Source organism: Lepus europaeus, chromosome 1 (genome assembly GCF_033115175.1).
Source record: "Lepus europaeus isolate LE1 chromosome 1, mLepTim1.pri, whole genome shotgun sequence".
In the NCBI taxonomy this organism is placed as follows: domain Eukaryota; kingdom Metazoa; phylum Chordata; class Mammalia; order Lagomorpha; family Leporidae; genus Lepus; species Lepus europaeus.
In genome coordinates, this window is record NC_084827.1 from 62,235,667 (window position 1) to 62,254,682 (window position 19,016).

General features: G+C 56.9%; 1 protein-coding gene across 2 annotated transcripts in view; it reads right to left on the minus strand.

The window, feature by feature from the left end:
• Nucleotides 1–17,693, minus strand: part of LIMS2 (LIM zinc finger domain containing 2) — a 28,473-nt gene extending 10,780 nt beyond the window's left edge. Inside the window, exons 1-4 of one of the 2 annotated variants that reach the window (XM_062181012.1) lie at nucleotides 17,576–17,693; nucleotides 3,071–3,230; nucleotides 1,130–1,196; nucleotides 832–952 (exon numbers count right to left, since the gene is read on the minus strand). In XM_062181012.1, the coding sequence (XP_062036996.1) occupies nucleotides 832–952; nucleotides 1,130–1,196; nucleotides 3,071–3,230; nucleotides 17,576–17,586 (359 nt within the window). In that variant the 5' untranslated portion in view covers nucleotides 17,587–17,693. Of the gene's footprint in view, nucleotides 1–831; nucleotides 953–1,129; nucleotides 1,197–3,070; nucleotides 3,231–10,502; nucleotides 10,770–17,575 lie in introns of those variants that run through there. The other variant, XM_062180939.1, reaches the window with a different exon arrangement.
• Between the last annotated feature and the right edge of the window lie 1,323 nt (nucleotides 17,694–19,016).

Genomic DNA, 19,016 nt, shown 5'->3' on the forward strand with positions numbered 1-19,016 from the left:
GCCCCTGCACTGTCCAGATGTGCAGCCATGTAGGGCTCTGTCTTCCAGGCAGATGTGAGGGCCCAGCACAGCCTCACCATGGAGAGGAGGTGGAGAAATGTGAGTGCAAGAGGGCGCGCGAGGTGCACCTGCAAAGCCAGAGGAACCCCCACAGCAGGGGATGGGCACTATGGTGACTGCCATGGAGAGATCCAGGGGAGGCCCTGGCCAGGTGGGTAGTCCGGGTTGGTGGGAGCACAGGGGAAGAGGTGGCAGGTGAGCTAGTCAGGGCTGCAGGCACCCCAGCTGTGGGAGGTGTGGCTGCAAGCTCCGCACCAGGCCTGGAAATAGGGAGAAAAAAGGTGGTGGAGACGGAGGTGAGCAGGGAGACAGTTCTAGATGGGCAGAGGGTGCAGGTGCTGGGGGCCCCCAGAACTGGTCTCCAGTGATGTGGGGGTGAGGCCATAGGCGATGGGGCGAGACCAGGGAAAAAGAGGAACTTGGAGGGCGCAACTGCAGGTCGCAGCCACCCTGAGTTCAGACTAAACCAGTGCAGTCGGGCTGGGTGGCTCCTCTCCAACAGCCCTCAGCTGCGTGGGTGCAGGCAGGAAGCAAGCTCAGGGGGAGCTCAGCTTGGAGCTCCACACCGGTCACTGCCGGCCACTGCTCCTGCTTGGCTGATTTCCTCCTTGGTACCCACGGGCTGTGAGCCTGAGGAGGATCGTGCCTCACGCCTCACTCTCTCCAGCCTCAGCCCCCGTGGGACGCAAGCAGGGATGGCAGCCACCTCAGGATGGGTGGCCGATCGGGGAACGGGCGCCCCTTCTGCCTGCCCAGGCCTCAGTGCCTCACCTGCCCGCATTTTTCACGAAGCCCAAGTCAGCCAGCTCCACATCACACAGCTCACAGCGGAAGCAGCCGGGGTGCCAGTTGCTGTTCATGGCCTTGATGACACGGCCAATGATGAACTCACCTGCAAAGGGACAGATCCCTGCTTACAGGCAAGGCACGTCCCTCCCCCGCCCCAGCCACGGCCATGGTGTCCTCACACCTTCCTGTGGCACGGGAAGGCAGTGCCTGCAAGGGGCCTGGTGCTCAGAGAGACAGGACCCCAGTGCCCCCAACTCCCCCATCCTCCGCCTGCACTTACCGCAGGATCCACAGCACGGAGCAAACAGCATCTGGAAGTCATGCTCACAATACTTCCGGCCTTCGAACTGCAAATGCGGCCACAGAGAGAGGTCAAGCGAAGTCCCCGCCATTCCCATGAGCTGCCCTGGGCCTCCGTGGGGCCACACGTGATCACAGAGGTCGAAGCACCAAGAGAGGATGCTGGAGGCCACCGGAATAGGGGACCGGCCCCTGGGATGGGGCGGGTGCACAGGGAGGGCCTGGGAGGCAGCAGCAGAGGTCAGCAGGGCCAGCTCTCCAGGGACTTGTCCTTGGTGCTGAGAGCAGGAGGGGGTGGGGCACAGGCTTCAGCTGGGAGGGCTTAGGTCAAGTGTGACTTGTATGTGGCACCTTGCCCTACTTCCTGTGACTCCCCTGTGTGAGAAGTCCACCGGCCCAAGGCTGGATAAGATCCAGGGAGAGGAGTCAGAAGGAGGGAATGCAGGAAGGCCCAGGGGTGGGAGTGCAATAGGAACCCCTGGTCCTGCAGCCAGAAGCAGCCAGTGTGGACACCACAGCAGCCACAGGCCTCTGCCTTCCTCTCTCATAACAATGGAATTTGCTTTCTTAAAATCTTGGATTTTCTTGTTCTCTACCATGAGGGTCTTGGGGTTGGTGTTATGGTGTATCAGGTTAAGATGCCACTTGCAATGCTGCCATTCCATATCGGAGTGCCAGGCTGTTTCACTTCCTACCCAGCTCCCTGCTAATGCACCTAGGAAAGCAGAGGAAGATGGTCCATGTGCTTGGGTCCCTGCCCCCTACATGGGAGACTAGAATGGAGTTCCAAGACTCCTGGTCTCAGCCTGGCCCAGCCTTGGCCATTGCAGCCATTTGGGGAATGAACCAGCAGGTGGAAGATTCTCTCTCTCTCTCCTCTCTCTCTCTCTCTCCTTTTCAAACAAATAAATAAGTCTTAAAAAAAAATCTTGCTAGGCTGCAACTAGATATAGCCCTATGCAGTAACCTGCACAGGCAGCCAAAGTTTAAATTCATTCAGTGACAAATGACCATCTCTAAGCACCTGGTGGTGGCCTTGTCCAGGCGCGTGACTGCCCCCCCTGCTGCCCCTGCCTTGGCCAGCATCACTCAGGAGGCTGGAAGTCTGGCCAGCTCAGCAGCAGCCACCACAGATAGTGTGCAGAAACCTCAGGAGCAAAGATAATTGCAAGTAGAGCAAAAGAAGTAGGAAGTGGCCGAGTTGGAGTGTGTGCTATTGTTGCTTTGAATGAAATTTAATCTCCCTGTCCATTCACATGCTTTTTAATAATGGCTGCTTCAAAACTTGCTTGCATGACTGTTGGAGTTTGTTTTGCCAAAGATTGTTTATTTGAAAGAGTGACAGATCTTCCATCCACTGGTTTACTCCCTCAAATGCCCACAACAGCCAGGGCTGGGCCACAGTGAAACCAGGAGCCAGGAACTACATCCGGATCCCCCACATGGGAGGCAGGGGCCCAAGTACTTGGGCCGCCATCCACTGCTTCCCAAGTGCGTGATTCGAGAAGGCTGGGACTGCACCTGGCACTCAAACACGGGTCTCGGGCGCCCCCAAGCGGTGGTTTACCCCACTGCGCCGCAACACCTGCCCTGATTGGTGATTTCCGGTGTTGCTCCTGTGAGCCCGCATGGGCCACTCCCCTCCCTTCGCTTTCATCCGGATATTGCAATAGTGACTTCCTCATGCTCCCCATAGGCAGTCTTCAGTACCCTAGCAGCCACATCAGCAGAGGCACCCGGGGAGGCACAGACCCACACGGGTGCGGCCAGCACGCTCCTGCGCTGGCTCAAAGCCAAGATCACGGCCCTGGGCCCGGCGGCAGGATCCCGGAAAGCAGATTCTGAGCTGGGTCTGAGAAGGAAGCCTGGATCAGGGTCCCCGTCGCCCCCTAGCCCCCGCCTCTGCCCGGAGCATCCTCACCTCATAGAAGAGCCCCTCTGGGAATGGCCGGAAGCACTGGGCACACACGAAGCAGTGCTCGTGGAAGAGCTCTCCGTTGCTGTTGACGATGCGCTCGGCCGGGGCAAAGCGGGCCTGGCAGCGCTGGCACACGGCGTTGGCCAGGGCGTCCGACATGTTGCTGGGGAGGGGAGAGGAGGGGGGTGGTCAGCATAGGGAGGGCTGTGATTGCTCCACGGGTACACTCCGTTTTTAAAAGGTGACGCCCATGTGGGGCTGGCGCTGTGGAGCAGCGGGTTAAGCCTCTGCAGCGCCCGCATCCCACATGGGCACCACCTGCAGTTCGAATTCCGGCTGCTTCAGTTCGGGTCCAGCTCCCTGCTAATGGCCCTGGGAAAGCAGCAGATGATGGCCCAGATGCTTGGGCCCCTGCACACACATGGGAGACCCGGATGAAGTTCCAGGCTTCTGGCTTCAGTCTGGCCCAGCCTCAAGTGTTGTAGTCACTTTGAGAGTGATGGAATATCAACACCTCATTCTCTCTCCCTGTAACTCTGCCTTTCAAATAAATAAAATGTCTTTAAAAAAAAAAAAAGACAATGAAATGAGAGGCTAGTTGCCTGCATTGATAGTTTATGCAGTGTCTGTGTGTTGAAGTCGTGCACAGTACCTCAGAAAGATGAGCAGGTGTTGCCTGTTAAACAAACCTTTTAAAAAATATCTATCTTCTATCTGTTGGTTCACTCCCAAAATGGTTGCAGCGCCTGGGGCTGGACAAAACCAGGAGCCAGGATCTTCAACTGGGTCTTCCACGTGGATGCAGGGGCCCAGCACTTGGGCTGCTTCCCCAGGTGCATTAGCAGGGAGCTGGATTGGAAGTGGAGCAGCCAGGACTTGAACCAGTGCCCACATGGAATGCTGACACTGTAGGCAGCAGGTTTACCCTCTATGCCACAATGCCAGCCACAAAACTTTTTAATAAGAATCAATAAATGGGGCCAGCTCTGGGGCATGTAGCGAGTAAAGCCGCCGCCTGCAGTGCCAGCATCCCATATGAGCACCAGTTCAAGTCTCGGCTGCTCCACTTCTGATCCAGCTCTCTGCTATGGCCTGGGAAAGGAATAGAAGATGGCCCAAGTCTTTGGGCCCCTGCACTCGCGTGGGAGACCCAGAAGAGGCTCCTGGCTCCTGGCTTCAGATCAGCTCAGCTCTGGCCATTACAGCCATTTGGGGGAGTGAACCAGAGTATGGAAGACCTCTCTTTCTCTCTCTCTCTCTCTCTCTCTCTCTCTCTCTCCCCCTGCCTCTGCCTCTCTGTAACTCTGCCTTTCAAATAAACAAATAAATCTTTAAAAAAAAAAAAAGAATCAATAAATGACTAAGTTAAAATGTTTTACGGGGTAAGGAAAATCTCTCGCCACCTGCAGCAGCCTTAGCACTGCAGGGGGTCCAGCCACACAAGGCTGGGGCCATGCCAACTGGCCGCCCAGCCCAGCTGCACACACACACACACACACACTGCTACTGTGTGCATGTGACCATGTTCTGTGCCAGCGGGGCCAGAGGCTGCAGTGTGTATTCCCAGAAGGCACCACGCAAGTCCAATGTAGCAAACAGGCTGAGGCCCCCAGCATGTGCCAGCCCCTTGCAGCCCCCTGAGCACGTCCACAAGGGTCAGGCACACGGCTGCACAGTGAGGCCTCAGCTCAGAAGCTCTCACTCACTTCCCTCCAGGCTCTGGCTCCCAGCTGTGGACAAAACAACCATGATCTAAGCTGTGGCCATGGGTCACAGACTGAGATGACACAGCAGCCGAGCACAGGGAGGCCTGCCAAGGGTGGTGCCGTGGCTGCCAATGTCACCGCTCCGTCTTCACAGTGATGGGCCCTCTCTTGAGTGTCAGTGGCCATCTCAGCTCCCTGTGCCTCCTGCCACCCCTTACCCCGAGGACCTGTCCCCTAGGGGACTCTCGGGTACAGAGCATCATGCAGGCAGGTGCAAGCGGATGGCTGCTATTCAAGCCCAGAGGCAACCCTGTGGATGCTGCCATTGTCGATGTCTTCCACAGGAGGGACCTAAGACTCAGAGAGGTTAAGCACCTGTTCAAGCTCACACAGCAGGTAGCAGAGTCCAGATGTGACCCTGGACCGGTCAGACCTCAGTGGTTCCTTCCACTGCATCATATGCCAGTTTCAAACCAACTGCAGCCAGGAACCTGGAACCTCCTCACCATGGAGAAGGCAAGAAGGTGACACTGAGGAGGGGGCAGGAAAGCAGCAAAAGCCCCTCTTCCACTCAGGGCAGTGGGCAGTCCCCAGGGTAAGAGGTGGGTTTCTCTAGGAGGCGTGGGATCCAAACTGAACCATGGGACAAAACCCACAGAGCCAGCCCCACACTCACTCCAGCCCAGGGGACCCAAGACACAGCCAGGAGAAGGCTTACAGGACTCAGAAGGGTTGGGACGTAGCCCCCCCACACACAGCCAACCAGGCCCTGACGCCCACATCTTTTGCCGAAAAGGGCAGCAACCAGGCCCTGTCTCAAGTGTCAACTCCAATGGTTAGGTCATGGCTGCCTAGGAGGCCGGGTGGAGGATTGTGGGGCCCAGCAAAGAGTGATGCGATCGCTTAGTAATGTCTGCTTTGGGCGTAACCTAGTACATGCATGACATTGCTGAAAACAACTTCTGGGCCTGTTCTGCCTGGGGACTGAATCCCAAGAATGTTTGAGTGTGGGCCTTGTACGGTTGCCTTCCTGCGGCCGTGGCTTGGAAGGGCTAGGGTGTCAGCCACAGGGCAGGGGTAGAGGATGCACCCAGGCATGTGGGCGCTGTGGGGGGAGGCTGCCTCTCAGTTCTGCTGTGACCGTGGGTGAGGGGTCTTAGAGGATCGCTGCTATGTGCACACTGGAAGCTGGACAGGGTCCCAGGCAGGCTGTCCATCGTTCTGTGCTTGGAGCCCCACATGTCTGTGTGCTGGCCTACATGTGTGCCTCAGCTCACCCTCAGCTGTGTCTTAGGGACTAAAGCCACCTGCTGGTAGGCCAAAAGTGGGGATGGTGACAGCTGGGGTCACGAAGAGGCCAAGACAAATGAAAGGGAAGCTCAACACCCAGCAAGCCATGCCCCGTGGCCGCCAGCTCCCCGCCAGGCAGGCCATCGGGACTACAGGCCAAGTCACCCTCAAGGGCAGGGCTGGACGCCGTTAGCACAAGCAGCATTTCCTTCCCGGAGGACACGGGGCGCCGTCTCCCCCAGGGCACACACCCGAGGTGGCAGGGCGGACGTTCCAGTGGCTGAGCGCTCCCCAGCCTGGAAGGCTCAGAAATCAACAGGAAATCCTGTGACCCTCGGCCTGGAATTCCCCTGACTCCAAGGACTTGGAAAATGCAGCCATGTTAAGGACTCAGGTCCCGCCCTGATCTTTTGGAACACAGCTCTCATCCAGAGCACACAGCACAGCCCATGCGCCATCCTGCCCCTCCAAGACCCCCTGTGGACCCCTAGCCTCTGCCCCCATGTGCCCCTCCCTCTGTGGTCTCCAGTGGGGCTGGCTCCGCTCCCACCCTGCAGGTGCTGCCTGCCCCTCTGCAGTGACTGTCACTCCTTACCACAACTCTTCCAGTTACTCCACAGGACTGCCATCAGGGCCCTAACAGCAGCCGGCCACACCCCTCTCCTCCCTCCACCTTCAAACTGACACCCAGCAACCAACCCCGAGCCAGAGGGGCTACCCTTAATCAGCCTTTGTCTAGTTTCTGGCTGGGTCCCTGGGCGCCTCTGGTCAAGGATCTTACTCCCTGTCCACCCCCCACCCCCACCCCGACACACACTATGCCTCACACAGCCCTGGCATAGACAGGCAGAGACAAGCCCCCGCCATGTCCGCTGCCTGCCCCAGCTCAAATCTCCAAGGGCAGCTCTATGATGGGCTACGAAGCTGCGTCCCCACATAGCCCTGCTCTGGAACATGGAGAACATTCCAACCCACTAGCAAGGGCAGAGGGATGGATCTGGGCACTCTCAGGGAAACACCAGCCATCTCCTGCCAGAGAGGGAGAGAGAGAGGCGGGCGGCACGGAGCTGGGATGGAGGATGAACTGCCCAGAGCCAGGCAGCCACATGCTTGGGGAAAGGGCGCTATTGTGTTCTGGCAACTCTGCAAGCCGTCCAGACTCCCTGTGTGTGCCGCGGCCAAGTCCAGGAAAAGGCCTGAGGCTGTCCATGTTCCCCCTGCGGGAGGAGAGAAAGTCAGAGACGTAGACATTCCACGTCGTCCCTCGCACATTCCAGCCAGGAATGGCAGACAAGTCTGCCCAGTCACCACCCCCTGCAGGAGGCATCACCACCATCCCAACTGCACAACACACAATGCACACGGAGGACACGCCCCCGTCCCCAAGCCAAACTCCAGAGCCAGGTCCCTTCCCCAGCACCCCAAAACACTCTTAATCTTTTTTTTTTTTTTTGACAGGCAGAGTGGACAGTGAGAGAGAGAGACAGAGAGAAAGGTCTTCCTTTTGCCGTTGGTTCACCCTCCAATGGCCGCCACGGTTGGCACACTGCAGCCAGCGCACCGCGCTGATCCGATGGCAGGAGCCAGGGGCTTATCCTGGTCTCCCATGGGGTGCAGGACCCAAGCACTTGGGCCATCCTCCACTGCATTCCCTGGCCACAGCAGAGAGCTGGCCTGGAAGAGGGGCAACCGGGACAGAATCCGGTGCCCCGACTGGGACTAGAACCCGGTGTGCCGGTGCCGCAAGGTGGAGGATTAGCCTAGTGAGCCACAGCGCTGGCTAACACTCTCAATCTTGACATCACTGCAAGCCCATGTGTTGTGAGATGTCCATGAGCCTTAAGGTGACAGCCTGGGGTGGGGAGAGCAGGGGTCCCCCTCTTGCCAGGCCCTTGTCACGGGAGGATACTGGTTCCAGCTGAGATAGCTGAGGCAAAGACAGGGTCAAGACTCTGCTGAGGGTCACTCAGGGTTGGACCCACGCTGCCTCCTGGCTCCTCAGCCATTCCACACGGTTTCTTCAACAATCTCAGACCTGCCTCCAACCCAGTCTCCCACCCACCCTAGCCTAAGAGACGGTATGAGGCAGGCCAGCAACCCATATGGACACCACCTATGGCGCTGACATCCCATATGGGCACCAGTTCAAGTCCTGGCTGCTCCACTTCCAATCCAGCTCTCTGCTAATGCACCTAGCAAAGCAACAGAAGATGGTCCAAGTGCTTGGGCCCCTGCACCCATGTGGGAGACCCAGATGAAGCTCCTGGCTTCAGATCAGCCTAGCTCTGGCTGTTGCAGCCATTTAGGGAGTGAACTAGTAGATGGAAGATGTCTCTCTCTTCCCTCCCTCCCCCTCTATAATTCCATCTTTCAAATAAACAAAATACAGCTGTGTATACTGTGTATATACCACAGCCAGACACAACAGCCTCTTGGATACATGATCTGCAGCCAAGTACCCTGAACCTCAGCTTGCTCATCTGTAAAATGGGTCTGCAACAGCTACCTGCAAGGTGCCCAGGAGGGTTAATCGAGGCAGTGCCTGCAAGCAGAGTGCACTCTCCATATGCAGGGCTCAGGAGCCTTTCTGCCGTCCTCTGTCCGATACAGCTTCACAGTATCCAGGGGTGGCAGCAGGGACCCCACTGTAGCACGAACGAACAGGTCACTGCCTGGGCCTTCCCTTCCCCACAGAGGGAGCCCGAGGCCAGTGGGGGCATCACTGGCTGCACACAGTATAAACAGCAATGTACACAAAGGCAGCCCCACACCAGCCGCCCACCAGCTGCTGTGGGGTGCCAGACAATTAGCTCAGAGCCTTGGGCGGCTGCACACCTGTGGAATGTGCACAACACGTCTCGTGGACCTGTCTGAAGCTGCAGAGCTATTGCTGAAGGCGTGGCCGGAGCTCCCATGGCTTTGCTTCCCTTCGCAGCAGGCACACTAGAGACAGGTCCCCGACGACCGAGAACTGATCAGACGTTCACAGAAAACAGCGCACGGAGCGGTATGGAAGCACGAGCATGCACGCCACCTGCCCGCCCACCGTCACACTGTGCCCTTCCTTGCATCTTCGCCATGCACCTGTGTTGCCTCCAGACTGGGAGGCTCACTCTGCAGAAGGGCGTCTGGAATCACCAGGGCGCTGGCTGCCACACTCCGGTACCAGAGTTCACACACAGCACAGGTGCCCAGAGGGGCCCTCGCTCCAGCTCTGCCTCATTCAGGTGGCCTCAGGCTCCTATCTGAGCCGTGGGTGCATCCAATCCCCATCCTGGTCTGCACCAGGTGTGAGCCCAGCAGCCTGCTGCTCTCGCTCTGCACCTGCTACCCTCTTTCTCTTCCTCTCTCCTTAGACACTGACATTCTGATGGCTCAGTCCTCACTCCCCTCCAGAAGCCTGGAGAACCAGCCCTAAAGGAGACTGTCTACACTGGCAGGAAGTGGTTTAGGCTTAAGAGTCCATCTAACCAGGGTTGGACCAGCCGTCTAGGGGATGGGTGATGGCTGGCCTGGTCCTTGGAGGCACTGAGCCTCCAAGTGCAGGTGTGAGCTCTCCCTAGCCTGAAAGCTGTGCTCCTGGTGACCTGGGACAACTGAGCTCCAGCACCCACTCTCAACGCTAGGCCCCACCAAGCCCACCGCCTCACATCAAACCCCAGCCCGCCCTGGACTCGGGCGGGCCTGGGCCCTCGAAAGGCCCACCGCAGGTTTTCCGAGGCAAAGCCTGCCGCTGCAGCCTTCCGGCCATTGTCCCTGGCGATCCCGCCCGCCCCTGGCCACCTACCCGGGCGCGGAGGCCGGCGGGCTCTGCCGGTGCTGGCGCCGTCGGTACAGCCCCGACGCAGCGAGCGCACCCAGCCGGGCTGCCATGACGCGGCTGCCTCCCCGGGGACACCTCTTGGGGTCGTGGCGGCCGGGATCCGAGGGTCCGCGGCAGGCAGGCGCGCGCCTCTCCCCCGCGCCGCAGGCGCTCGCCTTACAGCCCGAATAGAAAGGATATTGTTCGCGCCGCAGCGGGGGCAGTGAAAGCTGAGGCTGCGGGCTGGGGAGGGGACTGGGCTGGGCAGATCCCCAAAGAGCACCAAGGTGAGGTCCACAGCGACCGGGAGGAGGAGGCCCGGGGGGTGGGGGTGGGGGAGCTCAGGCTGCCACCTGTGCAGCGGGAATCCCGAACCCACCACCACCTGGGGCAGGCAGCCAGCCGAGAAGGTCAGGATGGCACTGGGACCCTGACACAGCTGAGAAATTCAGGAGGGGACCCACAACTGCGGACTCCAGGAATGCCACCTCAGAAACCTGGACCAGGGCACAGTAAAATGAGACAGGCACCCCTACAGACGGCCACACTTGGGGAAGAGACAACCTGCCAGGGATAGCAGAGGCATCCGGGAGGAAGGAGACCGACAGGAAGGCGCCTCATGAACTTGGCCGGTTACCTGGCCTCCAAGGTCAAGCTCCGGCTCTGGCCACCACTGACTGAGCAGCCTCCATGGTCAGCGATCAGAGAAGGATCCAGAAACATTCCACACAGACGCCATTCCCCTGAAAACCCTGTCTAGTAAGGTCAGAAAGCTAGAGACTTCCTCTGCTGCATTTCCAAAGAGCTGGTGGCCATCATCCCACACAGCAGAGCGCTGGGCCGGGGGCAGCAGGAGGAGACCCGTTGTCACTCAGAGGCCAGGGAAGTGGCACTGCCTGGTAAATCCAAACATGAACCACCCCAGGAGCAGTCAGGTGACTGCCAGCACTGGGGACAATACAATTTGTAAACACAGCCCAATTCCAAAGTTACCCAACGCTGATCAATAACAAACAAATAGCTGTTCCACGCTATGATGTTCTAGCAGCTTCCAGGCAACATCCTAGGCTGCTCTATCCACCCCGGTTCAGCCCCTCCTGTGTGGAAATCCTGAAGGCTCAAACCCAGAGCCACAGTTCTGTTAAAGGAGGGAATGTTTAAGCAGGGCTCCTGACCTGAGCAGAAGGCCAGAGCCACAGATGTTTTAGACAAGGCCATTCGTAAATGAAGTTCAAGTACAAGGTTACAAAGTGCTAATCAATTCACCAAACAGTTACTGTAAAAGGGAACACAGTAGATTAGAAACTGCAAGAAGCTTAGAGTCCGACTGAACCCAAATCCAATTCTCTGTGCAGCGCTGGCACCCGCCTACAGCCTGTCGTGCTGCAGGGGTGGGGCGGGGGCCACTTGGACTCCAGAGGACACAGTTGCAAAAACATGGAAAGAGTGATGTCAGTGAAAATGGTGGAGTGAGGCCCTCCAAAAAAAGCCATGAAGAAAATCAGAAAACATGGCCAGAATCCATTTCTCAGGACTCCACAGAGTAAGCAAAGGCTTGCAAGAACTCTGCTCAAGAAAAAAAAATGATGATGAATCTTGGTAAGAACATTGAGCTTTGTGGTGTTATAACGTATTCCAGCTCTTTATCCCTGCTCCCTAACTCCATGGCTGCCTTGAAATAATAGCCCTCATTCCCAGGAAAGAGGAAGAAGAATGGATACCATGAAGAGCTGTATGCCAACAAATTAGACAACCTAGCTGAAACGGCTGAATTCCTAAGATACAAACTATCAAAACTGACTCAAGAAGAAATAGAAAACCCAAATAGACCAGTAAGTAAGTAAAGACACTGCCTTAGTCATCCTTATTGGAATGCCAGTTTGAGTCCTGGCAACTCCCTTCTGATCCAGCTTCCTACTAATGGGCCTGGGAAGGCAGCAGAAGATGGACCAAGTACATGGGCCCCTGCCACTCACATGGGAAACCCAGATGGAGTCCCAGGTTCCTGGCTTCCACCTGGCCCAGCCCTGGCTATTGTGGTCATTTGGAGAGTGAACCAGGGATGGAAGAAAATAGCAAAGTAAGTCTTCATGACTTACTTTGCAAGAAACTTATGCAAGTTTCCCATCTATGACAACAAAAACTCAAGCAATGAAAGAATAGGGAAATAACTTGGACTTTATTGAAATTTAAAACATTTGTGCATCAGAGGACACAACCCAGGAGAAGAGAAAAATATTTGAAATCATCTATTTGGTAAGTGTCTCATGTCCAGATATGAAAAGAACTCCATATTCAACAATAAAAAGACCACATAATTTTTAAATGGGCAAAAGATTTGAGTAGATATTTCTCCAAAGGCGATTGGCAAGTGGTCAAAAACACACGATGAAAATATGTTCCATACCCTTAGTCATTAGGGAACTAGAAATAAAAACCACGATATGAGGCAGGTGTTTGGTCTAGCAGTTAAAACACAGGTTAAGATACCCACGTCCCACATCAGAGTACCTGGTTCTGACTTCTTGCTAGTACAGATCTTGGGAGGCAGCAGGTGTTGGCTCAAGAGTTGGGTCCCTGCCAAGGGAGACATTTGTTGAGTTCTCAGCTATCTGCTTTGGCCTGGCCCAGTTCTGGCCTTTTAGGGCATTGGAGGAGTGAAAACACACTCTCTCTCTCTCTCTCTCTCTCTCTCTCTCTCTCTCTGCCTCTCAAATAAATTAAAAAAGAAATCCACAATGTAACACCACTTCTCATCCACTAAAGCAGACAACAAGAAGTATTAGCAAGGATGATGGGAAATTGGAACCTTCATACATCCCTGTTGTAAAATTCTGTAGGTAAAATGTAAAAGTATGCAACTACTTGGAAAATAGCTTGACAGTCCCTTAAAGAGTTTAATATAGATTTACCATATGACCTAGCAATTACAGTCCTATGTATGTGCTCAAAAAAGGAGAAGATGTACACTCAAACAAAAACTTGTATAGAGATGTTTATAGTAGTCAATTCACATGTCCACCATGGATAAATGAGTAACAAACTATGGTACATCCATACATTGGAATATTACTTAGCCAAAAAAAGGAATGCAGTACACATTCATAGTACAGTAAGGAAGAACCTTGAAAACATTATGTTAAACAAAAGAAATCAAGCAAACAAACAAAAAAAAGGCCACATGATGTTCAGTTCCAGTCACATGAAATGTCCAGGGGTGGGCACTGGAGCCCAGCAGATTAAACCACTGCTTGATAAGCCTGCATCCCATATCAGTGTGATGGAGGTTGAATTCCACCTCTGCTTCTGATCCAGCTCCCTGCTGATACACCTGGAGGCAGCAGATGATGTCTTAAGTGCTTGGGTCCCTGCCACTCACATGGAAGACCCTGATGGAGTTCTGGGCTCCTGACTTCAGCCTGGTCCAGCCCTGGCTGTTGTAGGTATTTGGAGAGTGAACCACCAGTAGATGGAAGATTTCTCCGTCTCTCTGCCTTTCAAATAAATTTTTAAAAATTTAATGTGGATTTTATGATTTGTAAAAATTTATAAATTTTTTTAAGCACCACACACCTAGTGAGGGACGCAACTACACAGCTTACTGAAGGCATGGACCAAGGCCAGGGCAGCAGGCAGCAAGCTGTGAGGCAGGGCTGCCTCCTCCCTGGGAGTGCTAGCCTGGGGCAGCCACCACACACCACCTCTCCTCCAAGGCCAGCCTCCCTGTTTGACACCTCCCCGGGCAGCTGAGGACAACTCTGGGTCCTTTGGCAATGCCACCCGTGAGTGATGTACTCCAACCCCACAGAAGACTCCATTTTGACGGATCCTATGAGTTTAAACCATCAGCATCCGAGTTGACCTTTACTTGGTTTGACATAAACACATCCAGACATCTCATCTTGCTGAGAAAGATTCATCTCATGAAGTCAGCGCAAGTAAACACCCAGAAACTTAAAAGGTTATGCTGATGCAATGTGAGTGCACTCCCCAGAAGTTCATGTGTTGGTAACGTGATCCCCAGTCTATCTGTGAGTGGTGTTAGGAGGTGGGGTCTCTGGGAGGCAGTCAGGATTAGATGAGATCACAAGAGTGGGGCTGCCATGATGGCACTGTGACTTTTTAAGAAGAGAGAAAAGTCCCTCTCTTTATTTGTACAGTGAAAGGCAAAGACAGAGAGAGCGAGCGAGCTTCCATCCATTGGCTTTCTCTGCAAATGCATGCAACAGCCAGCACTGGACAGTTCGAAGCCAGGAACCAGGAACTGAATCCCCTATGGGTGGCAGAGACCCAAGTGCTTGAGCCATCTCTGCTGCCTCCGCGGGCGCACATTAGCAAGAAACCGGAGTCAGAAGCGGAGCCAGGGCTTAAACTCAGGCACTCAGATATGGGATACAGGCAAACCAAGCCGTGTCTCAACTGCTCTGTCCAATACCCACCCCAAGTCTCTCTTTTCAGAAGATGTCTGAGGGGCCAGCGCCTGCAATTGCAGTCAGCATCCCATATGAGTGCCAGTTCAAGTTCTGGCTGTGTCACTTCCAATCCAGCTTCCTGCTAGTGTGCCTGGGAAAGCAGTGGAAGATGGCCTGGCCCAGCCATCTGGGGAATGAACCAGAGGGCAGAAGACAGCATGTGTCTGGGGCCCTCTGTGCTGGGTCACAGGTGCTGACTGGCAAACCTTCAGGAATTCTGCAGACTACTAATGTCACGTTGGTAGCTTGAAATGAGCCAGAGGTGGCACTTGCTGGCCCCATGTGGGGCTCAGGCTCCTGTGCCAGACCTTTGCAAGCCACGTCATTTGTCACCCAACACACTCCATGCTTTCTTAACCCCCGACCCTGCTGCACTGCTCTGCGTGCTCTGCCTGGTGCTGACTCCTTGTCCAGTGGGGAAGGGACAAGACTGGCAGATGCGAGGGCAGGGATCCAGCAGCCCTGCTGTGCACCAAACCAAGAGCAGGACAGCACATGATCAGGTGCACGACAGCCCCGCAGACAAAGGTCATGAGGTGGGTATGACCCCACACCACGGTGGCCCCAGCCACTCAGCTCACATTCCTGCGGGCGCCACCTCCAGTTCTGTCTCAAGGAGTGACAGGGACAGCTGGGTCCCCAGGCAGGTGGCCCTCCCACCTCCTCCCTGAGAACAGGGGTAACACTGTGACAGTACAAGAACCTGGAGTTTTAAGTTCTAAAGTCGGTTTCTCCCCACCACACAGCCCCTCCCTCAGCAGCCACCATAGGCTCCACACCCTTCAGCCCCCAGCCCAGCCCCCTCCTGGGCTTCAGCTCCTCTACCCCCCATCCCACTGTGTCCCAGTGAGTGTCCTTACATGTGCCTCGGGCCAATCACAGAGCGCCTTCCACTCCCCCGCACTCCGCCCTCTGCTGCCCCCTCCACAGCCAATCAGTCAAGTGCTATTCGCTCTACCTCCCAGCCACCAAGGGGCTTCCCTGTTTGCTGGCATGCCACTTCCTGTCCTCTGCCTCCCAACCGCAGATGTCCCCGTCTCTTCCCCTGCAGCCCTTTCTCCAAGCAGCACGGGTGGTGGGGGGTGCGGGCTGGTAGGAAGAACAGGGAAAGTGGCAAGATCGATCCAGGCAGGAGGAGCAGCTGGGCATCACACAGGGGCAGTGGACACATGGACAGGGTGTCATGGCAGCTTCTGGGACAGGAAAACTCTCACCCCCTCCAAAGGCGGGGGGAGATGACCAGTGCCCCGCCAGCTGGTGTGGCCAGATCCCTGCATGCAGAGGGGCTGACACCAGTGCCAGCACTGACACCTCATGGGGCAGCGCAGACTTCAAAGGAGGGTATAGGCTTTCGCTCCCAGACAGCAGCAGCTGCGAGAAGCTGATGCAGGGAGAGAGCTGAAGAAAGGCGCCCACATGTTCACAAAGGACATCTCTGAACCGTGAGGCTGTGGCTGTCTCCTTCCCCCCTGCACTTTCCCTGCTGCTCCAGGACCGGCAGTGTTGCTGGGTTGTCTGTGACTGAGCCCACCACCTCCATCTCCATCTCCAAGGAAGGCCCAAGGGACTCAGGGGTGAGAGGACCCCTGGAGGGGGCAAGCAGGTAAAGGCTCCACCTGCTGCAGTGGCATCCCATATAAGCACCAGTTCAAGTCCCGGCAGCTCCACTTCCAATCAAGCTCTCTGCTGATAGCCTGTGAAGGCAGTGGAAGATGGCCCAAGTCCTTGGGCTCCTGCACCCTGGAAGAAGTTCCAGGTTCCTGGTCTCAGCCTGGCCCAGCCTGGCCATTGCTGCCATTTGGGGAGTGAACCAATGCCCGGAAGACTTCTCTCTCTCTCTCTCTCTCTCTCTCTCTCTCTCTCTCTCTCTCCCCCCTGTTTCTCTCTCCCCCTCTCTTTCTCTCCCCCCCCCCGCCTCTTCCTCTCTGTAACTCTTTCAAATAAAATAAGTAAATTTCAAAAAATAAAAGGTGAGGAGGGAGAGAGAGAGGACCCTGGCCAGGGAACACAGCCATGCAGGACCTCACTTGCTGCCAAGCTGGCTGCAGCAGGAGGCCATGCCTCACCTGCGGTCTTTCCTATACCGGAAGTAGCCCTCTCACACACCTCTTCCCCCTGCCAGCACGGCCCTGCAGCTGTACCTGACGGCCCTGTTTCCCCCTCCCCTTCCTTCTCCTTTTCCTTTTCTAGAAAACCGAGGATGGGGAAAGACTCTTAGACAGGGGTACCCATCTCTCTGTTCCAAGGTCCCCAGGGGCTCAAGGTTTCCCAAGTCAGAGGAGCTGGTCTTGCCGCAGCATGGGCCCTGAGGCCAAGAAGGGAGGAGTAGGAAGTGGGGACTGGCTAGGTGGCCAGCCACCTGCTGTTGGGGACCTCCGGGGGACCTCCCTGCATCTCAGAAGGATTTGGGACCACCACGCTGCTCTACAGGGCACTACCCAGCTCTCTCCAGGTCCCTTTCCCAGATGACCCTGCAGGGCTCAAGGGTCAAGAGGCCTTGGAGAAGAGCAGGTTCCTTCCAGGCTGCTGCACTGGAAGGGGCCCTTGGGGACAGGCCCCTCCCACCCAGCCCTGAGTCATGCACTTGTACCCAGAAGGGTGCCAGAAAGGACCACCCAACACTGGCTGGCCACTGGCAGACACGTGACCCGCCTGCTGAGTCCGCTCCCTCCTCTGTAAAACAGCAACAGGGGCCTGAGAGCAGAGACCAGGCCAGGCCAGAGGGTTCTCTGTCCCCAGGCCACCCCTGGCAGCCTGTGCTTGGCCGCCACGTCTGGCCAAGTGCCCTGGCGCCATCTACCACATCTAACCAGCTGACCAGAGGAAGAGGAAGATTCCCCCGGCGGGGGTCGGGAAGCTGGTGGCTATTCCAGTGACTTTGGGCAAGCCCCCTCCCCCCCGCCTCCCTGAGCCCTGGCTTTCCTAGTGAGGGGACAGCTGTCCTGTTACACAGGGCGAAAGCGGTGGAACGTGCTGGGCTCCACCTGCGGCTGCCCGCAGCCTGGTGGCAAGAGATGCAGGGGGCCGGGGTGGGAATCCCTGCCAGGACAGGGCGCTGCAGCCAGGGGCGGGGCGAGGGTCCGAGGGGTCGGGAGGCCAGGCCAGGGGCGGAGTCAGAGGCAGCGGGGGGGGGGGGGGGGGGGGGGGGCCAAGGCGAGCCGCTCCCGCGTAGGGGTCCCGGCGGGGGTCCTGCAGTCCGGCCTGTGGCGCCCTCCGGCGTGGGGTGGGGAGCTGTTACCTTCCCGTCATGGTGGCCGCGCACGCTGGGCCGGGGTCTCCTCCCGGCTCGCTCCACCGAAGCCGTCACCGCCGCCAGCCGCGCCCGCCAGCCCGTCCAGCCCGGGCTCAGAGCAGGGAGACGTCCAAAAATGGCCAAGAGCGGCTCCGCCCGGCCGAGAGCCGGGTGAAGACGAGAGGCGGAGGCGGCCCGTGGAGGGCGGGGGCCCGGGGGCTGGGGGCGCCGCCCCCGCGTGGCCCCGGCTCCGGGGACCAGGCGCGGGGCACGTCCTGGCCACCCGGACTGCGCTCGCCGCCTCCCGGATTCCCGGCATAGTTTTCCTTTTAAAGGGAGAGAAGCGGCCACAAGCGCGATGAGCACCCCCGCAGCCGCGCCCACCTGCCCGCGCCGCCTCGCCAGCCCGCTGTGCGCACCGCCGCCCCGGCCAGACTCCGCGCCTCATCTCGGCGCCTGTGTCTCCCGAGACCTCCGTCTGGGCACTGCCGGAGGGCTGCGTCCACGCAGTGCCGTCCCCAAGGAGACCAAGGCCGAGGGCGACCCTTCCGTGGCGAGCTGGACCCCGCCTTTGAGTCCAGCGACTTCTTGCGTCCCCCTGCAGCTTTGCAGATGACAGAACCAAGCAAGGGCAGGCACAGCCGGGGAGCTCCCACTGACAAGCCACGAGAAAACCACCTGCTGACAGAAAGCCACTGGGGGAATGTGGTCTGAGAAAATTCTAAACCAGCTAAGCAAACTAAGCAAAAATCTGACAGGACATGTAGCAGCTAAGACACTACACGAACACGGTGCAACCTTATACTTGCCCCCCTCAGCCTTGGCAATGGACAGAGGCTGTCTAGAAATGACCAGGCAAGGAGTAACTGACAGTGGAACCGGGGCAGACACGTGGTGCACCCTCTGGAAAGACACCTGCTCCTAAGCAGCTGACAATTGGAATCGCCTGCAGTTGGCAGTTACTGCCACTTGTGATTTCGTGTGATTGCAATTTGATGGTTGGTTAAGCATTAAAGTATGGATGATTTCCTGATTCATCTGCCTGCACAGGGAGAAATGCCTTCCATGATCACCAACACAGGAACACGCATGCCAGGGTGATGCACCAGACATCTATCCACTGCTGGGTCCTGAGTGGAATATTGGGGTCTAAAGGTGCCTGAGGGCTCCCTGGAGGGGGCCCCCTTCCCACCATGTAGCTTGTAAGTCTTCCTTTTATTTATCTGAAAGGCAGAGCTACAGAGAGGGAGAGACAGCGAGATGGAGAGGGCCTCCATCTGCTGGTCCAGCACCCAGATGGCCACAACAGGTGGAGCTGGGCCAATCCGAAGCCAGGAGCCAGGAGCTTCCTCAGGGACTCCAACGAGGGGGCAGGGGTTCAAGCACTTGGGCCATCTTCCGTTGCTTTCCCAGGCCACCAGCAGAGAGCTGGATAGGAAGAGGAGTA